Source organism: Lagopus leucura, unplaced genomic scaffold (assembly GCF_019238085.1).
Source record: "Lagopus leucura isolate 7727_CA_CO unplaced genomic scaffold, USGS_WTPT01 Super-Scaffold_100001, whole genome shotgun sequence".
NCBI classification, from domain to species: domain Eukaryota; kingdom Metazoa; phylum Chordata; class Aves; order Galliformes; family Phasianidae; genus Lagopus; species Lagopus leucura.
The window spans coordinates 98,872,072-98,885,128 of NW_024962262.1; the positions used below are offsets into that span (position 1 = coordinate 98,872,072).

The 13,057-nt window shown below is 49.8% G+C and overlaps 1 protein-coding gene across 1 annotated transcript in view; it reads right to left on the reverse strand.

Annotated features, from left to right (window-relative positions):
* The window catches only part of FSTL1 (follistatin like 1), a 43,205-nt gene that overhangs the window by 7,174 nt on the left and 22,974 nt on the right, over positions 1-13,057 (reverse strand). The window contains exons 3-7 of the mRNA XM_042867923.1: positions 6,884-6,988; positions 5,620-5,749; positions 4,543-4,575; positions 2,868-2,998; positions 93-211 (exon numbers count right to left, since the gene is read on the reverse strand). Of these exons, the coding sequence (XP_042723857.1) occupies positions 93-211; positions 2,868-2,998; positions 4,543-4,575; positions 5,620-5,749; positions 6,884-6,988 (518 nt within the window). The remainder of the gene's footprint in view (positions 1-92; positions 212-2,867; positions 2,999-4,542; positions 4,576-5,619; positions 5,750-6,883; positions 6,989-13,057) is intronic.

Sequence of the window (13,057 nt, forward strand, 5' to 3'; positions counted from 1 at the left end):
TTTCTACCTGCTATTTTCCACACTTGTTTTTTTTCATCCCCCCTTTTTACCATATCTGCTCCTGTCCTTCTGGCATCCTGCCCATTGCCCACCTGAGCAGCTTGTTGGTCTCCTGGTCCACGTAGGTTGTGATGTTGACAGCAGTCTCATTCTGCTCCACAAACTTCAGGAATTCGGTAGAGTCCAGGCGAGAATCGCCATCATCAAAGTTCTGTGGGGAAAGATGGAAAGATGTGAGAGGGTCTCATCTGCCAACTCAAAGTACCCCTTCCTTATTGCTCTTCCATAGGTAATTAGCATTTTTGAAGCACTAATGAAGCGGGTTGCATCATCCCTGTTTTTCACAAAGAACAGAGGCTCAGATAAAAACAACATATCCACACTAGCATCAGAAATGGGAGACCTGGCTCTAGCTTCCTGCTCGCTGGTAAGCTACACTGCCTCTCATTCACCTCCTGTTGCTTGATTTATGGCTCTAACCCCATTCTTTCTCTTTGTTCCAGCCAGCTCCCAGCTTTCTTATATACCTCCTGCCTTAAAGCAGACCAGTTGTGCTAAAGAAGGTGTCAGCTTTCCAACATGTGTAAATCCAAAGCTGCATACGGACTGTGACAGTGACAAAAGGGAAAATCACAGGAAGCAATTTTCTGCTGATCCCAAAGAAGGAACAATTTAATGCAACAGCTAAACACCTTGCCACCAGCTTCGTAGGGTCCTGACAGGACTCCTGGCACTGATGGGCAGGATTTTTAGCCCCGATGTCCTGGCTGTACTCCCACTACAGTGATTGCATTCTGCATCCCTGTTTGGAGATGTCATATCACAGCGTGGGGCACGCAGCAGGAACTGCTGGGCCCCCTCAGAGACAGCTGCATTGCAGTGAAGGGAAAATGAATCCTGCAGGCAGACTCCTGCACGAGATGCTGGTCAGCCTCTGCCATATGACTTAGGGCAGGTCACTGTACCTCCCTGAGTAGGGCTTCCAGGAATGCTCAAACACTGTCTGATGCTATCTCTGGTTCAGGAGAAGCATGTAGGGCTAGGAAAATATCCGCCTGTGCTGAAGCTTATATATAACTGCCCCACTAATATATTTCAGCTTCTGCAAGATGTTGAAGTCTTTCTCCCTGTTTATTTTGAAAGTGGCCATGGCTCTCTTAATGACCCAAACTGGGTTAAGGTAGTTTGCTTGGCTTTCAAGAAGACAGTATGCATTTACCTGATCCCCAAGAGACACTCTAAGCCACGGCAGTTTTTCACTATTGGTCTAATCTCTAATGCAGGGTCCTTCAAGGCCAAGGCCTGCCTGGCGTTTGACCCACATCCCAGTGACTCGCACAACGCACGATTCCAGAAGGGAGAGAGCAACATGCCACATCTGCAAGCTCCTCTGGTCAAGGAGAAAAGGGAAAACCTTCACCTCCTCCTTGCCTGCAGTGTTTATTGCCTGCAGGGCAGGAGTCAGGCCATTTGCGGGGCAGCACGGGGAGCTGTGGGCTGGGCGAGGCAGGCAGCTCAGGCGAAACAAATCTGAGTGCGCGTGAGTTCATTTAGCTTGCATTACTTATATATCTCCAACTTGCTCCAAGCCTTGAGTTCTGCTTTAAATGTATTTCAAAGCTACTTGGCTGTTGACATGGAGGATTACCTTCTGACAGAGAAGGAAACTTGGTCCAGGAAACGGCACGGCTTTGTGATGGAAACTTTTGCCCCCTTGTGCCTGGGATCACTGCTCCACAAAAAGGCGGAAAATAAGGGAACGTGAAGCTGTCTGCCTCTGAGCTGTGGGTTTTCAGCAGCGGGTGGCTGACAGAGGATGAGTGGGCTGTGCACAGCAGTGGAGCAAGCCCAGGGCTGGCTCATGTGTTTAGACAAACCCTGTGGCCTGAGCAGGTCCCCTGCAATAGAGGTTGAGGACAGCACGTGTGTGAGGGTATGCCAGGGTGCTGGCAGATGCCCGCAGGGTGCCTGAAGCAGTGGCTTCAAGTGAGTTTCCACAGAAGGGGTAGAATTAATGGCTACAAAGGTGAAGATTCCCTCTGTAGTGCAAGGACTGGCTCCTCTGCCTCACCAGGGGGTGCCATTGCCATGGCAAATTTGCTTGCAGCGCCAACTCCTGTCAGGCACCATTAATCTCTCACTGTCAACAGCTTATGATTTAAACACTCTCCCCCTTTCCCCACCTGCTCCTCCAGCTCCATCTTGAATGCTTTGAAGTCTTTATCAGGAGCCGGGTGTGAGGGGGAGGGAGGCAGCAGCGCATGCGGCAGGAGCATGGCAGAAGCGTGTGATCTATGGGTTATAAAAGGGGTGGGGATAGGATGAGGTTGACAGGGAAGCATTATTGCTGGGGGCTCACAGGCAGTTCCATCTCCCTGCAGAGCACCAGGAAACCACCAGCTCCCTGCCACAACTGGGCCACAATCCACACAGGCACATATTCCCCTTGAAGCCCCCAAGCACCCCTTACTTCCACCTCAATGTGACCTTGAGGCTCTCAGGAACAAAGGATCAGCAGCACTGCCACAGCTCCCTGCTCCTTCTATCTGTATTGCCAGCACTCCCAGCACTCATCTTTCCTCCTCTGGCAGTCCTTTGCCTCTACGATCAGTTCTTCCGTCTCTTACTATGGGCATACTGGGCCTATCCATGTTCCTTTTCCTGGGACACATTGGATGACAGAAGACAGAGGTGCTCCAGGTCATGTGCTAGTGGATTTGTCAGTAGCTGCTGCAGGGAGCACAATGTAGGACACAGCAGGCCTCTCTGGCTCCTGTGTCATCAGGCACATCTCAATACTCCAGCTTCTTTCATGGCAGCACTGCTGCTTTACAATGACAGGTCAAGAAATGGCAGGCTCTACTTGCCTTGAAGTACTTGTCCAGGACTTCACTATAGTTGCTGCCCTTGGAAAACCAGCCGTCTGGGATAATTTCTGCTTCCAGCCACTGGATGACACGGCGACGAAGCTCATCCCTGTCCGACTGGTAACAGACAACTGTCGGGAGAGAAAGCGAGGATAAGAGCAACAATGTTGGCAGGGATATCATAGAGAGATTACGAGAAATAAAAGCCAAGCAGACAGTCCTGATGGCAGTCTGCAGGCCCCTTGAAGATGATCCGTGGCCAGATTAAAGGAAGGCTGCCATGTGCTGAACGGTGGATGGGCTGTGGGTGACACCATGTGGCAAAGCCCAAAAACGACACTCCTGCCAAGCTGCCTTCCAGTACATGATACCTGAGGTATGGAACCTAGGACCAGCTGACTCATCTCAGATTGAGGGAGGAATGCAAATGACTGGCTCTGGTCACAATGTCCCTGGGTTTTTCGATGCCAAGCACTCAGCCATGAGCCCTCAGATACTAAAACCCCACTCATCTCCAACATCAAAGACCAGACTGAGTGAGCCTTCACCTATGCCCTTCCCAAATCTTGAATTTTAGGGCCTACGTCTCAGGAGATTTTGCTTCTTCAAAATCCTGGCTTGTCCACTGTAAATTACAGGGGGTCAAGTTGTGTTTTTTTCTCAGAGCTCTCCAGTCACAGGTATCGTTTTGTATGCTAGTTACAAACGTGGTATTCAGAAGCAAAATTGAAAGATTATCCAGCTTATTTGCACTGTCACACCTGTCCAGAAGTCAATGGAGAGACAAGGGGAATCTCTGTGCACTCGTGCCACTTACACACACTCATGATTTCCTTATGAATCCAGTGACTACAATCACAACTGGATGGATCAATAAAAACAAAAACCTACAGGGTATTTGTTTAATTTTGTGTTTGTGGTGTTTAATTTTGAACACCTTAAAACTGAGGTGATGGCTAGGTTCTGACACAGTCCTTTGCCTTAGGCTTGTATGAGGGTTTGCTTTCATTTCTCCTAGGAAGCTGATGTTGATGATTTTACAGCTCCAGGATTGATAAGCCATGGATACGAAAAGGATCCCTTGGTGGAGCACAGGTCATGGCCCCAAAATCTATAGTCTAGGTACACAAGCAAGAGATAAGGAGAGAAATCAGGCACAGGGAACCAGACAGCTGATGAGTGGTGGTTCAGTTACACCTCCTGATTCCCCAACAATATCCCATTCATTATGCAGTGCTGCCCCTCTGCCACTGGGCCCGTCAGTTACCTGCTCCTGAAACAAAGCTTCCTTTTATAAGAGTGCTCCTGGAGCTGGGGAGGACAGTAGCACAATTCCTGAATCTTTGATCCCTAAGGAACTATGTATCTCGTTCCTCAGTCTGGATGATGAACACAGCTTGTGCCCCTAGGGGCAAATTCACACTTCACCTTGTATGCTCCCAGAGTCCCTAAGACTCTTCAGCGCATTTAGGAGTCCAGGAGTACCCAAGAGTGAGGACTAAAAAGGTCCCTGAGAGTAAGGACCAAAAAGGTACCCAAGAGCGAGGACCCAAGCCCTCTTATTTCTGCTCATCTATCATCTCAGGCTCTGCTACAGCCAGTGCAGAAGTACTCAGAGCCAGTTCTCTTCCCAAATACACACAGATTCCAGCCAGACAAGGAGATGGCTTCTTACCTGGACTCGCAGCTGGTTTCTCAGACTTCTTCTCTGTTAAAGGAAAGACAGAAGAGAACATTTCTGATTCAACATGAAGAATTATGAACTTCTTCCTATCCTGAGTGCCATTTGGGTAAGAGCAGATGAACATGGGAGCTTTTGGAAACAAGAGGAACACAGAGATTATGAAGGGACTGGAGCAACTGTTATATGAGGGGAGGAAGGCTGTGACTTTTCATCATGGTACAAAGATGGTAAAGGTTCTGAAGGATAAAGTGTGTGAGGAGCAGCTGAGGTCCCGTGTGTGCTCAGCCCAAAGCACAGGAGCTGAGGGGAGGCCCGATGGCGGCTGCAGCTCCTCACAGGGAGCGGAGGGGCAGCGCTGAGCTCTGCTCTGTGTGACAGCGACAGGGCCCGAGGGAACGGCGTGGAGCTGTCAGGGGAGGGCAGCTGGGGGTCAGGGACAGGGTCTGCACCACAGGGCGCTGGGCATGGAACAGCCTGCCTAGGGCTGTGGGCACAGCACCAAGTGCCAGAGAGCAAGGAGTGTTTGGACACAGCTTTCAGAGATAGGGTTTGGATTTCCTGTGGTGCTATGTGGGGTCAAGAGTTGGAACTGGTGATTCTTGTCCCTTCCAACTCAAAATATGATGATTCTATCCCTTAGTTCCTTGTCCTTGTCTGAGATTATGTTGTAGATATGTCTGCCCCCAGCTCTGCTGCCAGCATTCCTTTATTTGGCCACAGATTTTGTTGATCCTTGCCCTCATCTTGGGACTACCTTCTCACCTTGTTATCTCTATGGACTTGCCTGGAAATTCTGATCTATGGACCCTGGTTACCACCACCACATCTGATACTGACCCGATGTCATGGCTCAGCTCAGACCTAGTTCATCATAACAATTGTGCCTGGGGATTTGGTATCAGTTGAACCTGGGTACCTTTTCCAGGCTTGCCCTGTTTACCTTGGCTGGCAGTTTCGGAACAGGGTCCTGGCTGGCAAGGCCTGTGCCTTGCCCTGTTATCACACAACGCTCTCAGCTCTCTGCCCTTTAGAATAGCTGTTCCTTGCTGCTCCTGGGCACAGGGTTACCTTTACAATGGCCATCGTAATCCACTTGGATCTTGGAGCCAGTGAGGCAGGCATCTCGGTGCAGCTCACAATGGTTCAGGTACGTCTTGCCATTGCTACCACACACAGGCCTCTTGTGAGGTTTGCATTGCTGTGAGAAAGCCAGAGATGAGAGCTTTTACCTGCCTCTTGGAGGCAGCAATGAGGAGGAGGCACATCCCAGGTTCAGCCCAGCCCAAAAAGCCTCTCACTGTCTCCCCAGGAAAAGCCACATGGATTAGACTGTAGATGTGGATTCAAAGGCTTCCCTGCATCCCATCCCCAGTCAGCAATATCACCGCAGGACTATCCGAGAAGTGGAGCACAGCAGAAAAATCAAAACTTGGTATAAACACTGAATGCAGTCCTACAGCTGCAGCTCTATGTGCAGTGAATGTGTCTGTCTCAAGGTTTGCCCCTCTGCTTGCTCAGCTCTGCTACAGCTCTCTGTAGGATCTGCTCCACCTTTCAGCATCTGAATTTAGACCACGTTGCCAGCCAGCAGCAGACAGCTCAACCTACAGAAAAGTGAGAGCTCACCAGTGCCATCAAGCAAGGTGCAAGCTTCTTTCTTCTGCATCATTCAGCCTGGCCAAGCCTGGCCAGTCAACAGTCTCCCTACTTGCTAAGGGACCAATTCTCTTCCCAGAGCTCGGGCTGGCTGTGTCTGAGCTGTGGGCTGAGAGGGAGGTAGGAGCAGAGAGCCCAATCCCAGGAGCCAGGCAGGAGCAGTTTGAAAACATGGAGCAGAGCAGAGCAGGGAGACCTTGTCTCCACAGCTGGGAAAGGCTTTTCTAATCATCACTGGCTCCCTGCTGGAGGAAACTATTCATGCTCACAGCACTCCACCACAATTATTTCCATTTTACAAAAGCTGATTTTTTAGTAGGGTGCTTGTACCCTCCACAAACAAGCCTCTGGGCAGGGAAAGCTGTCTTGGAGCTTTCTGACTCTCCTTCAGTGCCCTCCACAGCCAGCTGGATATCAATACCCCACTAGGCTCTACCAACAAAAGACCTCCAGCCAAGTCTGCCATGCCTGTTAAAGATGTGCGAGCATCACAGCTGCAAGTCCCAGACAATGTACATGCTGCAGGGCTCTTCCCTCACACCATGCAGCGAAAGGCCCTGCTGTTTGAAGAGCTGCTATGAATTTGCAGCTGCTCCAAACCAGTGTTTGTGATGCTCCCAGTGACTGAAGTGCAGCCCAAGGGCTGGGCGGTGCAGGAGCTGTTCTGTCCCCATACCTCAATGCAGAGGCAGGTTGGCTCTCCTTTCTCTGTCACTGCACATTCCCGCCCAGCTCCGCAGAAAACATTGGCACAGATTTTGGATTTGCTCCTTGGCTCTTCCTGCAAGACATAAAAAAAGAGGCACAGAATACATCAAGTCACCCAAATCAGCAGCAGCTGTAAAATATAATATATGTAACTTCTGTGCTGGAACACAGAGCACCAAGCCGGTAAGGCACAGATGACAGAACAGGACAGACATGATGGCAGAAGATGGATGGCTCAGACAACAACCAGGGGCAGAAACAGGAGCTGTGGCCACAGCCCCAGCAATAAAGGCTTTCCTTGGGGTCAATCCTGGAAAATCACCTAGGAGAACTGGAGCGAACATGAGCAAAAGAACGGCTAGCAAAAACGGCAAGAGTAATGCCCTCGAGTCAAGGACTGCTGCCTTCAAATATTCTCCATGGAGGGCAGGCAGCAGAAATGTCTTTGCTCAAAACATTTAAGAAGGTGAACATGACCCTGGAGAAAGGTGTGATACCGAACAGAAGGAAGAAATTGCCATCAGGCACCAGATAACGCCCCTGTCACAAAAGAGCAACACAGATCTGCAAGGCCCATTATCTTGCCCCCACAGGCCAAGACTTAAATGCTTCAGAGAAGAAACACTGCTGTGGATAATTATAAAGTAACCTTCCCACGGAGGAGTTCTTCCTGGTCTCTGACAGCTAGCAGTTGACTCCTGCCCTGCAGCACAAATTTTGCACTTCACAGTTTTCTCCCAGTTGTCACAAAACTCCTGTTGTTTGTACCAATGTCAAATCCTTTTTTTTTTTTCTTTTTCTTTTTTTTTTCCAAGTACCACTGCATTCCTTAGCTGCCGACAGCTACCAGGGAAGATTCCCACACGTTAACCACGTTATCAAAAATAACACCATTTCTTTTCACCAGTTTATGGTCTCTTTTTACTTAGACTCTGAAAGGAGAAAATGGTTCCAGGGGCTCTGATTTGGAGACTGTGATTTTAACTCATGCCTTGCTATTCATTTATTTTGTGACTTTTATTTTATCCCACAATTCCCACCTATAAGTGTCTGGTTCAGGGCTGCCATCTACCTTCCACAAGAGTTTGGCATCAGTCAGAAATACGAGGAATGTAAAATAACCAATGAGACAACTTGATCCCATCTGCTCTCTAATACACAAAGACTTTTCCCCTTCCCATCTGAGAATCATTCTTCAGAGAACCTCTGCTCATTCTGTTATCTTCATACTTCCAACATATATCTTTGCAAATAGATGATATAGATGATGAAAGAGGAGCAGAATCTGCCTGAAGAGCATTACTGATACGTACAATGACAAACGCTGAGCACATCTTTTTTCTCCTGCTGCCTCTTTATCCCAACAACTTTTTAACTTTTTGCTTTCAAAGCACAATTTCATAGCAAGTTGCTGCTCTCACTGAACAGCCTCCAGTGATAGCTGGAGCATTACCTGAGTGACCTTGCCCTGGCCTTCAGAATAATCCACCTGCTAGCCTGCTGCGCACTCATCCAGCCAGGGAGCACACAGCTGGGACAGTAACCAAGACAGTGTTGAAAGAATGGAGGACAACAGTGGGGACTGTGAGTGAGGCTCTACAACCTCCACCCAGACTCTCTGGTGGCCTCACAAGCGCTACCAGCCTCTCCAACCACGCCATGCTGGCTTTCTATAAAGCTCCCCTCGTTGGAGCCATGTGATCCCAGACAGCAAGGGTAAGGCACAGGAGCAACGGGCATAGAGTGAGGATGCTTCATCAGGAGCAGAAAGCTTTTCTGCTATCAGCAGCAATTCTTTTTTCCTCTTTTGGTATCACCATGTAGAAATCTGCAAAACAACTGGAACCCTCATATTATGTTGTCCCATTTCTGGACACACTCAAGGTCGGGCTGGACCCGGGGGTAAGAGCAACGTGAGCTGTAGGTGGCCCTGTTCCTTGCAGGGAGTTGGACTAGATGATCTTTAAGGGTCCCTTCCAACTCTAACGATTCTATGATTCTATAATGCTCTGTGTGCTCAAGGCTTTGCACTTTTGCCCTGCCTGATGTGCAAGGAAATCAAAGCTCTGTGGAGCACTAACACAAAAGTTCCTCTGGGAAGCAGTTTGATACATTATACAAGCCTGGGCACTTCATCGATAAGGAAAACTAAACAGCAACAGGATTATGCCTGGGATTGCAGAACTCACATGAATTCTTGTGCCATAGACTGACAAAGGGGTATGGATGTAAGGTGTGCCACTGGCTAACAGCGCTGCCTGCACAGCTCCCAATCCAACTCATTATCACCCTTCACCCACAAAACTTGACGCTTCATCAGCTGTTGTCTTTGCAATGCCTCCTCCCTAACACTGAAAGATCTGGAGACACAAGGCACAGAAAACTACAAGAAGCCACAGCTCCTGACTGCCAAGACCTCTCTCCTTGCTGTTGTGAGGCTGCAGGGAGAAACATGATGTGTTGCAGCAATCAAAGAGAGAGCTGAGTGTTGAGAAAAAACTTAGTTTGTGCATTCCATCCCATTGCCCAAGCGTGCTCTGGGCAAAACAGCTTTTGCAGAGGTGCTGGGAGAGTAGGTCCCATGTACACTGGGGGGAGCACAGAGCATGTGGTCTGTCACCTGAAGCCATTTGTGCTTCTGGCTCTGGCAGCACATTTCTCCCACTGCTCTCATTTGGGACTAACGAGCAAACCTGACCTAATTCCTGTGGCATCCCTTGGGTCTCTAATGCTCTGGTGTGACAGGGCGGAAATCTGGCAGCAGCATAAATGGAACAGATAAGAAGGAAACAAGCAAGCATCCCCAGCATTAGGATGACCGTGAACAGGCAGTCCAATAAGCACGGCGATTTCTCTTTCTTAGGGCTACTGCTTCAGGGCATCTACAGAGCTCTGGAAGAAACCCTGCACAAACTACCTTTAAGTCTCACCTAGGTTTGTTTTCAATCATCAGAGATAAGCTCAGTGCATGGGTTTTGAATCATGAATACTATATTACACCACATCGAAATCTGCACAATGTATCTCCCCAGGCAACATCACTGTTAGGAGTATAGAGGGCTGCAAAGCAATCTCTATGCCCTGCTTTGGAAGGAAACCTGCCATCAAGTCACAGAAGCCATCACATCACGACCCAGCTGTACCGTCCCTCAGCTCTCTACTACCTGGCCCCAAGGCAAAACCAACTGCATCCACAGCCATCCTGAAAAGCCTCTCTCTCTGGCTTCCGGGAGGCACAGGGTGCATGTCTGGCAGCTCAGAGCAGCAGAGGCATCCATGGGCAGCTCAGAAGGCCTGAAAATGGGCAGTCCCCAAAGCAATGAGGCAAAGAAAAAAGGATAAAAGGTCAGGTTTGTGAGACAGATCCCAGGCCAGTGATGCATTCCTCAGGGGACTGCAACCAGACACACTGGTTCCCAACACTGACAACAACCTACTGAAAAGGTGTCAGCATGAGCTCTGCACAAGATGTAAAGGGGCCCAGAGCCATTAAACTTTCAGGCGCCCTGCTCCTCCACCTCCCTGCGGTTCCAAAGCCCTTCTGTGAGTAGCAGAACTAATGAAGCCCAGCCTCCAGCAGCTCTCTGCACAGCCTGTCAGCCAGCACAGGGCAGCTCATGAGCTCCTTCCTCAGGGACTGATCCATGGGTCCCTCTCATTAAGCCGGTCACCCAGAGCCACAGGAACAGCTGGGTCCTGTCATCTCGGAGGCCTCAACCGCTCCATCTGTGGCAGTGGAAACTGGCTGATGGATTGGAGAGCCGTTGGAGGTGAGGGGCAGGAGAGCACTGACAGCATCCCAGCACCTCTGCCTCCTGGGGGATCTGGGAGAAAAGTTTCCTTTGCAGTTTCACTAACGGGAAACAAGCTGGAGCATATATTTCCACCTGTGCTGGATACACGGCGTGTTCCCGGAAAACCTATGTGTGAGAGGAGGGGGCCTGCAGCTCCTGCAGCTTAGAAGAGCACACCAGGGTGCAGAGATTGAAGCTAAGCATACCCCAAATACAGTGCAGGCTGTGTGACAGGGAGCACAGCCCAGCACAGAAGCCAGGCCTCCCTCGTGTCCCACATGAGCAGGCAGGAGCCAACAAGGAGGAGGCAGGAACTGCAGGAAGGAGGCTTTTCTCCTGGTAACCTAAGAAAGAGGACAAAGTCATCTGCCAAACAGCTGATTTCTCTTCCAGCAAGATGCTGCTAGCTAGCAGCAGCAGCCAGGCACACCTCTCACAGGGATTCCTCCTTGCTCGGGCTGTTTTCCCTTTTAAGCTGTAAGGAATGTCTGCGCTCTGGCCCCTACAACCTCTTATTTTCCATCACAAGGCAATGACCGGTGAGGCCCCATAAGGGGAACAATGACATGGGAGTCTGGGAAAGAGGAAATCTCTGTCACAAACAAGTCTGGAAAATGGCTGCTGGAAGGCAGAAAGGCTGTGCTGGCATTGCTCTCGCTGTAGAACCTCGCTCTGCCGCTCACCCTAAAAACCCCTTTGCGGTCATAGCCTTGAACACAACACAGACCAAAACCACGCTGCCTCGCAGCGCTCATCCCTCTGCCCATCCCCACTGCCCTCCTGGAGCAGGGACTGGATTCCCTAGTGCCACAGTCCTCGGCCTGCGGCCCCCATAACTGAAATTAATGAAGTTAATCTCATGGGGGCTGTGAGGTGAGATTGGTATCCTCACCCTCCCAGGACAGACTGGAAAAGAGAGGACCGTGGGAGGAGATCTGCTCAAGAGCTGGGCTCAGCACCCCTCTCTTCCTGGTCTGGGGCCAGGACCATGCTGCGACGTGACAGACAAACCACAATCCCTGCTGGGGCACAACCCTCCTTCCCAGACCCCAAATGCCCAAGGCCAAGCTATGTTTTGTTACAGCTGGACTTCTGGGAACCACAATTCTCCATCCTGTTTTGCTTAAATCATAAAAGCAAGGCAGCATTAATTTCTGAATGTCAGCAGGAGGGGACAGCATACAGAGAAAGCCACAGCACCTAGGAGCAGGCAGAGGAAGCCCCTGCTGTCAGGGGAATGAAGAAGAGGAGGAGGAGGTCAGTCTCCTTGGGGCAGGCAGGGATGGAGCATTTGTCCCTGGCTTCCCAACCCAAGCAGCTCGTAACTCCTCCTGTTAAGAAGCACAGACCGCATCCTCTACACCCCCTCTCCAAGCACACCTGGGCTCAGCAGTAAAAGGAAGTTTTCTCTGTTGGCAGCATTTTCCCAAAGAAAAAGGTGCTTTCCAGTCCCTGCCCAAAAAGCTCAGTACCAGAGCCCTAACACTCTCTGCCCCATTTTGAGGAGCACTCACTTTGTGGTCCTTCTTTGCTACTCAATGTGAGGCTGTTCACACCATATACAACCAATCTCACATACTCTCTTTAGCCCCTAAGGTTCTGGTGGGCTGCAGTTTTTTCTGTGATAGGCAGCCCTTCTTTTATCCTTCAGCATCTCCATTTCCACACTCTCACAAGCTACTGGGATGGTGTGTGTATGCAGTGATTAATTTCCAAACAGGACCCAGATCTGCCACATTTCTCAGCCATCATCTGGCTCCAAACAGAGGGAAGAGTGAGACAAGCAAGTCAGCATTTACTACCCTATGGCATCTCCACACCTCTTCCAGAAAGTGGAAGCACAAGAGGAACACGGAGTGCTGAAAGTGCTGAGGTTTGCTAGCAGCCTTGGGCTTCTTGTAAAAGAGACCTCAGTAGTTTTATTCCCATCACTGACACAATGCTCTTATGATCCTCATTCCCAGCTCCGTGCCTTGATCCTGCTTTACCCAACTCCTGCCACAGCTCATTACAAAAAGCAATGGAAACTGCTATGGAATGGAGGGAAGCACTGAGTCAACCTGTGTGGGAAGGAGGTGAGAATAGCACTGGGCACAAGCCAGTTTCATACTTCCCATTTTCTAGCCTTGGTCGCAGACTTGCTCAGCTCCTTGCTGATGCAAAGCCAATTTGGGGTGGTTATCAGACTAACAAGGAAATCTGAAAGCAGAAGCAGAGTAAAACAAAGCTGCAAGGAGCCTGCTTATCTATCTACCTTGCCAAAAAGGCACAGCTCCATGAGAAGTTAAACAGTGTCCCCATTGCCAGAGCAAGCTGAAAGCAAGTCAGCCAAAACTCTGCTATCTCAG